Here is an 11,320-nt window from a genome sequence, read left to right as displayed (position 1 = left end):
AAAGGTATTTGAAATTAGAATATTCAAAGTTGTTACCATTAATTAATTTATAAAAATTGAAAGCCGAATGAAACGCCATGTATATACGAGAAGAAAAAGAAGTACTTTACCTTAGTATTAGTGGAAGAATGAAAAATGTCTGTCTCAATGAGAAGAAAAACCTGCAAATCATGAAACAAATTGTAGAATGACATGCTCCTGATCTGTATATCCATTAGGTACGCGCGACAATTCCTCTCTCTATTATTCGGAATAGAGCGCGTAATTTACCGTAAAACAGTCCATATAGTTCATTGTTTTCAACAGTTCGTTTTTGATTAGGTTTTTCACCTCGAACATATATCATGTTCTAAAAGAGTTCATTTCGATCGATGTTCAATACAGTCCATATTCATGATTTTAACGTTTCCAGAGTCCGTTACCATAGTTCAACTGTTTTCAATTGAAATTATTGTCTTTTCATAATGTTTTTGATTATGTCGGCTTGTCAGCAATTTGATACTTCACTCGTTGTTCCAGGCAATTTGAATCTCCCCGACGTTCGTAAGTTCGCACGTTTTGTGGAGACGGTTTCTCGGCACTTATTGAAAGCTTTCGCTTGGTCAGCTTTTTGGTTGATTCCGTCAAATTGTTGCCAGTCCTGATTGTTGTCCGAATTTGTGGTTGAACCCTGTTGATCTGCTCCGTTTCAGAAGGTTAATTCAAGTCGGCTTTGTCACCATTTATAGCATAAATGATTGTTAGATGAATGTGATGTTACCGTATATTGCTATTTCGTAGATTGTCTCTGACTTGCAAGTCACCCGTTCACCCTTCAGCTTCAACGCCCACGTGAATGAAGATGCGTTAAAAATCTCTATATGTTTTTATTTGTAAATTTCCACAACACACAGAATACAAATCTTAAAACATTTATCCAGACTAGCTTAGAATGGTTTACATCGTCTTCCTTCTATCGAAAGATATCGGAGTCGTATTTATACGTCGATCATAAATCTAATTAAATGCTGTAAACGTGAGCTCGTGATTTACGTTATAACCAGAAATTCCTATTATCTCAATAAGGGTAATTATGTACATCGTACGGATGGGAACTTAGATATAATTATTTCAATCAGTGCCAAAGGTCTTGAGAATATAGATTTTAATTTGATAATGACTGGATGGAACCTGTTATGTTCTTAAAACTGGTGTAATTTAATTCCTACGAAAGTCTTTGTTCGAATTTTGGGAAAAATTAACTTTGTCATGATGATTTCAACATGAAATGGGGTACATTTGGGGGTTAGTTGCTATACAGCTACTGTAGGTCGGTACTGGTAAGTTGCCATACCGGTACCGTAACGCAGTGAAATTGACTTATTCCTTCCGCGGTATTACTAATGCTGCAATGCAAGTTTTATAGCCTATCGTATGCGGAACGAAATATCAGACCTACAGGTTCGGTACCGGTACTGGTAGCTCAGTACGTAAGTACGATACTGGTGCCGGTACCGGTGTCTTACCACAATGAAATTACCGTAACTTATTCTTTCACGGTCCTACCAGTGCAGTAATGCAAGCGTTGTAGCACTTGTAGCCTACTATATTTGTTTATTTTGATGAGAGTCTACTGGAAACAACATAAAATTTGAAAGGGAAGAATTGTTCTGTGATCAATTATCTGTCCTAAAGTGTAAACAACATAAAATTTGCAAGGGAACAACTGTTCTGTGATCAATTACCGTATATGGCCTACAGTGTACAGGTAAGATGCTGGCTGACTGCTAACCGGTACTGGTAGCTCAGTACGTAAGTACGATACTGGTACTGGTGCCGGTACCGGTGTCTTACCACAATGAAATTACCGTAACTTATTCTTTCACGGTCCTACCAGTGCAGTAATGCAAGCGTTGTAGCACTTGTAGCCTACTATATTTGTTTATTTTGATGAGAGTCTACTGGAAACAACATAAAATTTGAAAGGGAAGAATTGTTCTGTGATCAATTATCTGTCCTAAAGTGTAAACAACATAAAATTTGCATGGGAACAACTGTTCTGTGATCAATTACCGTATATGGCCTACAGTGTACAGGTAAGATGCTGCCTGACTGCTAACTCAGTACCGCTTGACACGTTTTTAAAAAGTCGCTTTTCTCTTCGAATACTGGACCAATTGCTTTGAAATTTTTAGTGGTTAAAGATAAAAATTTTCTCCAGAAGGTTATTACTTTTTTTTTCGCTATGACGTCATCAAAATTATGTGACTCTACGTGTCCATATATTTGAGCATAGCTCTCTTGTTTGTTATAGTGTTATAAATTTTTTCTGGGTGTTATGGTGCCCGAATTGGAACCAATAATTTGCAATTCATTTCGGCAAACGTTATAAAATTAGAAATATGGTGTGGCAACTAATATTTAGTTATTACTTTTTTGTTTTGTTTAATGTGTAATTGGACACGAAATGAACCTAAGAGATCGTTGTGTTGTTTTTGAACGCGACGTGAACCTATGGATCGTTTTATTATTTTGTTGCACAGTAGTTGTTGTTAGTATTTACGTGAAATGATACGCCAAATGATTGCCGTCACCATGGGAGTACCCCGTCGGCTTTCCTCTACCCGGGGATAGATAGATAGTTTATTCGAAGACTCCATGATACAAACAAAATATAAAGGGAGAATTCTGGAGAGCGAGCAAAACTTTTGAAAAAAGTTCAAAACTTGAGAAATATCATGTGCCCGCCAACCAGAACACACACCAAAAAAAAAATACAAAAAAACACAAATCTAGTTAAACAAGGTTTGGGCCAAAAATAAAGAAACAAAAGATACGCGAATGTATTGAACCTTCGGGCTGTTTTACTTTTGAAGCACCCAAGATACAGTAATACCGATTTATACAATCATACACGGAATATCTGTATAGGCCAAATTTAAATGTTTCAAAGGGATTGTTGAATCGGGTTCTTTCTGTGATTTCCGATTAGTTCAATTTAGAATCATCGAATTCTTTCCAATGCTTCCTATCTTGTCTTATTGTTGTTGTGAAAAATTCCTTATTGAAATAATTACTGAGATAATTGCTTTGAAATATCTAAGTGGTTAATTTCGCTTTAACTACTGGACCAATTGCTTTGACATTTTCATTGGTTGTAGATTGTTGTTGTGGCTAGCAGGCTATCACTTTTATTTATTTCTAGCATTTATGTTGACTCTATGAGATTCGTTTTATGCTATGAATGTTTGGGAGATGGGGAGGCATATGGGCAGCACGCTATAGAGGTGAGTATATTGCTTAGTTTGACGGTTTAAATAATACTAATATAAACATTTCGTTGGTGAAGTTAGGTAGGCTACCAGGCGCATTATTATCAAAAATGTAACAGCATCTGCATAATAATTAAACGGTAAAACAGAGACGGGATACATGTTCAAGACCTTACTGGCCTAAGACACAGATGTGCGACATGTACCCCTAACAATGATAACAGCGGTTTAGGACTGCAGCGTTATACTAGGACAACAGACATGAAATTGACTATACTAGAGTTTTATTTTTGTTTGTATAGTGATTTTCATATCTGTTGTTCTAGTATAACGCTGCAGTCCTAAACTGCTGTTATCATTGTTAGGGGTACATGTCGCACATCTGTGTCTTAGGCCAGTAAGGTCTTGAACATGTATCCCGTCTCTGTTTTACTGTTTAATTATTATGCAGATACTGTTACATTTTTGAGGCAAATAAACATACATACATACATACAAACTCGCCCAGGGCAGCAGATAAGTTTGACAAGGGTATTGATACGTGTCACAATGTCCCTTGACACTGAAATTTGTCAAAGTAGTTGGGTAGATTCGGTTTATGACAGTTCCGACTGTTTTGTTAACGTGTCTGACTTATATAGCTTAAACAGTAAGGTTAGGAAACATTGGTAAATCCCCATGAATATGGTAAGTCTGAACGCCTGTTATAGGCTACTTTCGTAGTTTTGCGAAATTTATCGATGTGTTCTCGACGAACGCAAAGTCCATATTTCCCGTCAGCTAGGCTACTTGACAATCTGCGTTTTTCATTCCGGGAAAAACAAAGCAAGATTTGACTGAGTTACCATTCCGACGTCGAGTCGATTTTCGAGCGAATTAGAGACGATGCTAATAGAATTACAATTACAATAATGAACGAGAGAATTACTCAATAAAATTGCCGCATTTCATTATTTTTTGCCTTACCCAAAAATAAAAATAAACTCCGAAAACTACAGTGTACAAATCATACTGCACATTCACCACTTCTCGCGTTCATAATTATAATTAGACGAATCAATATTTGTTCACAGAAAAGAACAAACTCGGGCATATGAGAAACCTATAGCACTGTTATACAAGCCATACTCACATAGGCTACTAGCAATTATAAAGTCAAGTACAGTTATTATTAGAACATGCCTAGTTTTGATTTGCAAGTAGCAGTATAATATTTGAAAATGGGACGTTGGGACTTTAAGTAGAACTTTAAATACCCAAACGATTTTAATTGCTATGTTATACTTAAAAACAGGTGCCAATCAAAATCTGAATGTTTGTTTCAATTTGTAAAACATGGTGTATACCTTTCAACGGTTGGTCTATTTCGTAGAAGTTCGGGCTATTCAACGGAGTCGTTGATTCTCTTGACGCAATTTCCAGGTAAGCGGATTTTTTTTTTTTGATAAATAAAATAGATATATTAAACCGCTGGTATAATTCTGCTATTCTTGATATTAGGTTCTATAAGTGGCAAACTTGGGGGGGGGGGGTCACAGTTTGATACCCAGGCGAGATGAGGTCTTATTTAGATAAACATACAAATTTGAACGAGCGGGGCTTGGTTTCCCGAATAAGTTAGGACACTTTTTTTCAATTAGGTCAATATTTCTTTGTTTTCATAGACACGTTTCATTGGGTGCTAGTAATCTGTTGCATTCATGATGTAGGTCGATATCAGTATTTATGTTCCATTCACCAACGCGCAATTGCGACCTACAATATTTTAAATGGTATTTTTATTACTCCTGGTACTACTATGAATATCTCGTTAGTAGCACCCGTTTCATAGCATTCAATTATTAGCGTGGGGCAGTTTGTGTTTTATTGTAACAAATTTGTGGGCATACGCGGAACCTTTTATATAAAACGTCTTATATATTTTATTAAATTACATTGTGAATATATTTATTTATCAAGTATTTATATTCAGATACGCTACATGATTTGTCAATTGTGTGAATCATTGTTGTACAAAGAAAGATCGACCATGAACTGAGGAAAATACATTTGCACACATGTGACGGAAGTCGTCACGAAGGGGTAAATATTACACGCTAATGTTTTGCATGTTTAACCATGTAAATATCAATAGTCCTGATATCGATGTAATGGAATTTGTATATTATCCGGTTATCAATCAAAAGAATGCCACCTCGGAAATGTCTTTGCAATGCTACTGTTGGTCTGCATTCTACATGTATTTAGCGGATGTGAGACCGATAGCGCCTTCCGGGAAAATGTGAAGGGTATGCGCTATTTTTTTTTTTTCAAATCAAAATTCTTTATAAGGACTTTTTCAAAGTTAGCAGATCAATAGTACATTCTAGAAAATTTATATATTCGACTTCCAAAGTTCACTTGCACCCACTATGGTTGCTTCAATGAGCAATATCACAAGTGTTTTTGAATGTTTGATTTTGCCACGGAACTTTAGCATTGCTATATATTTATTTTTGTTAGTTACATGGAAGAATACGCCATGATGACAACCTTGTTTTAAAATATTCTCTTCTTCAATCTCTGTGTGTATCGATAAGAGGCAGCAGGTGTGGTCATTGCTGATTACCTAGCTTGTCCATGGGATGGGATGGGACAGCAAACATTTGTTTTTTCCACAGGACAAGATAACGCTTGTAAAACGTAAGACAAATGGGACAATTTTAATAGGATTACGTTTTGTGTGTCAATAAAATTAACTTTATGTCATCAGCGGTGCGGTTCAAACATGATAATGAGATAACGTAGTATCACGATATTGTGTATACCGCGTATAACGTAAGTGATGGTTATTGAAAAATTACATTCTAAAGCGCGATCACAATTTTAGCTTTTTCGGGAAACTGGTTCGAACGAATCTTGTCTGGGATGTTATCCACATTACCCAGTAAATTTTTTCATTGCGGTCGGGCACGAGAAGGGGGGGGGGGGGGGGGGGCTATCAGCTCTTGTTATATCTCGTTTACATCAGATTTTCATGTAACATGAAACGTAGGGAATTACCCAGATCAACTGAACTATTATAAACAGTCGATGAGCTGGAAATTGATAATTTGCTGAACGGTCAGGGTGACTCTAAAAACAGAAAACGAGTGTCAGAATGATATTGGATTGCCATAGTTAAGCAAACATTTTGTCGTTTTGCATGTCTCTTTGGGCATACAGTCCTATCCTACACTAGACCTAAATATTCATAAATTTAATAATTTTTTATTAAATTGTATTCCGATGAATTTCCCCCCGAGAATCGACTTCTTTGTTTACTTCCTTAACATTAACTAATCAGCAAGATGCAAAAAGTGACGTGACAATAGACGTTTTAGCAGCTGCTCAGACACATTTGTCACTCAGACAGATTTTCAGGAATGGTTGTAAAGTAAACATAACCTAATTTTCGCGTTTTTGCATGTTATTTGCTAGTTTTTAATTGTGTTTCGGAAATTTAAGTATGGATCAAATAACTCTATATTAACTTTGTTTCTTTGAAGATTTAGTTTAATTGCAGTAAAAATTAGTTTTGAAATAGATGCAATAAACTAGGCTAAATTTTCCCACCAGTACTTTTAAATGACAGGCTGTTGAATGTTTTCAATCAAAACAATGGTATGAAACATATAACCCAGTTTATAGGCGCCAACTCGCGAAGCCACTTAAAAAAGCACTTACAATTTTGCAATGGTGAAGTAGAGGATTTTCCGGGGGTCGAAGGTCAGGGAAACAACCATGGAAATCCCATGGGATGGAACAGACATGTATTTCCATGGAATGGGACAGAAAATATGTCTCATGGACAAGCCTGCTGATTACTCAGTCTCCGCACAATAACGGGACTGCACACTTCGCAGCGCACAAGATCAGCTGATATGCGTTCGCGAAACGGCAACGAGGTGGCTGACGATGATGACGTCATAGCACACAAAAAAACGAATTCCATACAGCTTACAGAAATTTTTAAAATAAATAAAACCTTTTAGCGTAAAAATCAATCTTTAACCACTGAAAATTTCATAGCAATTAGTCAAGTAGTTGAAGAGAAAAGATAGGCCGAATCATAAAGTCTCTATACTTGCTGTGGTTGCATTTTGAAAATCCTGTTAGAAGCGTAGAAGTAAATATGTGAGATTTTGACATAAAATATTTTAGTAGTTCACAATACTTGTGTTGTGTGGCATTATAAAAATGTGTGATATTGTAGTAGAATCTGGGATTTTTGCTAAGTGGGAAGTAAGTTCAATCGACCGTTACTTCCGCAATTCTAGTTACCACATTCGCTCGTGCTGCATGTCACCCTGCGCCCTCGTTCTGACTACCATTGTACTGTTAAATCGTGATTACCAATCCGTTGGAACTCGCTTCCCATTTCCGTTCAGTTCACAATATGAGAAAATAAAATGTTTTGCATTCATTCAATTCATTGTGCATCGCTAATAAACTTTTCACACATATCAGTCATATTATTATTTATATATATATATATAATAACAATAAATATTATTTAATGTGTAAATGCACGTAGTGTGACTATATTAGCATAAACTGCCTCAAATCAAATGCCCGATGTTGCAAAATAACAACTCAACCCCAAATTTAAAGTTTTTAAATTGGATGAAAGTTTGCTTGTACTTCCCGTTCACCTCTGGAATTAAATTTTTCACGGAAAATCATTGAATTAATATGAGATAATACGACCTGGATTGCTCATTGACATAATTATACTTATTATGAAGTTGATACGATAAACTTTCAGAAGTTGCACAAAGCAAAATGTTTCAGAAGGATAATACGGATTGCCTGAAATGAGAACTTTCATCCATACGCACAGCTGTTTTTCTAAGCCTAATGCTTGTACCACTAAGACTAATTAGGCTGACAGTTCGTATTATTTACAAAAAAACTTATATAGCTTATATTTTTTCAGATAAAAATTAAGTCACATCAAATTGTTTTAATGATCCATATAAGTCAAGTGTCGCGTGTATAAATGACTGTGGCTTTTTGAATCTCAGCAGTCCTTGTAGCAAAGCTCCTAAATTGATTTCTTTTTTGTTACAAAATAAATGAAAAGCACACCAGTAGAAAAATATTACTTGATTTTATTCTTATTCCTCGGTAACTTACTGTTTTAATTGTTCAATGTTGGAACACTCCGACGATATATCTTCGAATTTTCATCTTTGTTTCACACAGGTGAGGTACCGTTTCCTGATGCCTTTTCTATGGTTCATTTTAGTATGAGGAAATGCAAAAGAAGTCTGGCTTCCCATGACCGCATTATTTAAACATCACAGGTAGCATAAGGCGTTATTATCGTACCGCATTGCGGTAAAGAATGACAGCAAGCGAGCAGAAATTTAACTGCGAGTCAGCAAAATGAGATTACGTGTAATTACTATCATGTCGTTTGTTTCGTCTCACTTTATGATATCTGTACATGGTAAGCAATACAAGTATAGCATAGTGATTCGATTATGATATTATTTACATTAAAAATATGTCACTGGAAACTGCTAACCCTGACAATGTGAGAAGAGAAGGTAGGTTACGCCCGAGACAGAGCGATCTCCCCCGAAAGAATATTTAAAGATAGTTTGTATAATCGCCATGTATTCATATGATACATTGGTAATTGATGTCATATTTCCATTAACAGATAAATAAGTGTTCGCATTCTAGTTGGTTTTTCTACGACTAGATTGGTCGGGATTGGGTAAAATGCTGGTCATTAGCATTATAATTCCAAATTCACGTAAACAGGAAGAATGCATCAAATGATTGAACTTTTTTAAAACTAAATATTTCATTTGTTTTATCTTTTTCTTCTGTTCCTGGGTAAAAATTTTGTTATTCGAGTATTCCATATTTTCTAATTAGATGAAATTTTAATTAAAGTCTAGGAGTTAATTAACTGATTGAGTTTGATTTTTAGTTGGTTCTGGCCCTTGTGTAACCAAGATAAAAAAACGGACGATTTATCAGTCAAGGTCATTGCGAGAATATTGACGAAGAAGGTAGATAGTTTTTGAATATATTAAAGCCAAATAAAACTATAGCAACTAAACACACTGAATAAATTAAATCAAAATGATCATATTGGGCATTTAGTTTTATATGTCTAACATTTTATTTATCAAAATAATTATTTGCGAGAAGAAACAAGAGAGCGATGCTCAATTATATGGACACGAAATTCTAAATGTCGTAGTGAGGAAATGTAATCTGTCGCACCCGTCACGATATCATAAAAAAGAAGTTTTAAAATCACATTATTATCATTGTAATCTAATTGTTCTTTCTTTCAGAGATAATTGGCCAACTACGTAGAAATGTGGCAGCGAAAAAAGAAAAGGGTAGGTTGTGAAACTTTCTGTACTGCTGTTTAGTGGCGAAATTTTATGTGATATGCTTACGAAAAATTTATTAATGAATATTTTGGTATGAGATAACGATGGTCTCTAAAAATTACTTTTCAATCAAAACAAATATCGAAACAAAACTTTTGGCGTAAAATAAGTCACTTGATAAGACATTCGGAATCGACAAGTTGGGTATAAAAATTGCATTCCACTTTCTATGTTGTCCACTTCCATTCCTGTGAAACATTGGATTTTCTAAATATTTCGTGATCCCCTTGTGTGAAATGTGAAAATTTTAGAAAAAGTAGAAAATGTTTCATATGTTGTAATATCAGTTTGAGGTGTTTGCATTTTACAGAATCTTGTCCCATCTATCACGACGGCAAATGTACTTGGCCTGTCAAAGCTGGCGAGGCAACAACAACTTTTGTTTCTGCTGTTTCTATTTGCGCTGAAAGCGGACGAAAACTCGCCGAGGTCCAAAGCAAAAAGCAATATGAATTAATCGTTTCGTACATCAATCCATGGCTATCCGAAAGTAAAGATGGAGAATTTAGTATTTGAATTGGAATGGTAAATTTAATCACGTTCCAATACTTACAAACTTGACCTATTATTGAGTGATTCGTATATCTTGCATCCTCTTTACAAACTTTATTCGCCTGAACAAAGTTAGACATCCTAGGAAAAGCAGCCTGCAACAGAAATCACAATCAATGCTGTAAACTGCTATACTGAACTGTCGGACTTATCTCTCAGTCACTGCATAAGGATCAACTAAAACATAAAATAGAGCAATGTACATTAGTTGGTAACATGCTATAATCAATCATATACGCCTGATTTGAAAGCCATCCACGAAATCTTTTCAGTTAGGTAAACTAATATCAATCGTCGGATAAATAATTATCTCAAACGTTTAATTATTTTCATTCCAGGTGAACAACCAGACGTTGTCTGATGGTACTAAGCACATCTGGTGGACAGCTCCTATGCCACTGAAAGAAACAGAAAAAATGGCAATTCACATTTCCGCAAAAGGACCCATGCACAAACTTATTTACATGAAGGAGGAAATTAAATTGTTTGGAGCTATTTGCCAGTAAATTTAATGTTTTATTAACGTTATTGCAACTTCAACTAAAACTGTAGGATGAACTTCGTTGATCGATTTATTTCATCGACTCATTTAAATCATTTCATTTTTACCATTGCAGTTTACAATTGTAAACAATTATCATTATTTCTAATTTCTATTTGGGTTTAGAAAAATATGGAATGTATAACTACAACATTATTCAAGAATAAAAAACAAATCGAACAAGCGTATCGTTTTGAAAAATGGAATAGAAAAGCAAACAAAATCAATGCTCGAATACTTCGCTCATGGATACCGGCCTTAGCTGAGCATTAAGTTAGCTGAAATGATGGGAGGTCAAGCGTGATGCAATTAGTTGTTCTCGTAAATTATAGAAAGTGGTTTCTCAATTGCGATTTCGGTGAAATTGTACATGGGTGCTAATATTCGTGGGTGCAATTGCAAGTAGAGCAAATGTACGTGAGTAGAATTGTCCACAGGTGTTAATGTCCATGGATGCATATGTCCACGGGTGCTAAAATCTATGGGTGGATATATCGGACAAGATTCTGTCAAATGCAAGTACTCTTACTACTGGC

The 11,320-nt window shown here is 35.4% G+C and overlaps 1 protein-coding gene across 3 annotated transcripts; it reads left to right on the top strand.

Moving 5' to 3' along the window:
- Positions 1-2,327: 2,327 nt before the first annotated feature.
- On the top strand, positions 2,328-10,961 carry LOC120329979 (uncharacterized). 3 transcript variants are annotated; one of them, XR_013479629.1, is made up of 8 exons: positions 2,328-3,266; positions 4,546-4,673; positions 5,224-5,333; positions 8,478-8,724; positions 9,217-9,298; positions 9,590-9,637; positions 10,002-10,216; positions 10,582-10,961. XR_013479629.1 is itself a non-coding variant. In XM_078118638.1 (7 exons), the coding sequence occupies exons 4-6, from the start codon at positions 8,661-8,663 to the stop codon at positions 10,205-10,207; spliced, it is 318 nt and encodes a 105-aa protein (XP_077974764.1). In that variant the 5' UTR covers positions 2,356-3,266; positions 4,546-4,673; positions 5,224-5,333; positions 8,579-8,660; the 3' UTR covers positions 10,208-10,216; positions 10,582-10,961. The 3 variants fall into 3 exon arrangements, 2 of the variants coding, with proteins under 2 accessions (XP_077974764.1, XP_077974763.1); XM_078118638.1 differs by lacking the exon at positions 9,217-9,298 and having other exon boundaries at positions 2,356-3,266; positions 8,579-8,724; XM_078118637.1 differs by lacking the exon at positions 9,217-9,298 and having other exon boundaries at positions 2,356-3,266.
- The last annotated feature ends 359 nt before the right edge of the window (positions 10,962-11,320 follow it).

The sequence above is a fragment of the Styela clava genome, chromosome 12 (assembly GCF_964204865.1).
Source record: "Styela clava chromosome 12, kaStyClav1.hap1.2, whole genome shotgun sequence".
Classification (NCBI taxonomy): domain Eukaryota; kingdom Metazoa; phylum Chordata; class Ascidiacea; order Stolidobranchia; family Styelidae; genus Styela; species Styela clava.
Note: the sequence above shows the minus strand (reverse complement) of the source record. Positions and strands in the feature narration are given on the sequence as shown.

Excerpts from the sequence above, each read along its gene's own strand:
- LOC120329979 (XM_078118638.1), top strand. The coding sequence starts at position 8,661 with ATGAGATTACGTGTAATTACTATCATGTCGTTTGTTTCGTCTCACTTT. Across the intron at positions 8,725-9,589 it reads CTTTATGATATCTGTACATG|AGATAATTGGCCAACTACGT; the intron begins GTAAGCAATACA and ends TCTTTCTTTCAG. Across the intron at positions 9,638-10,001 it reads GGCAGCGAAAAAAGAAAAGG|AATCTTGTCCCATCTATCAC; the intron begins GTAGGTTGTGAA and ends TGCATTTTACAG.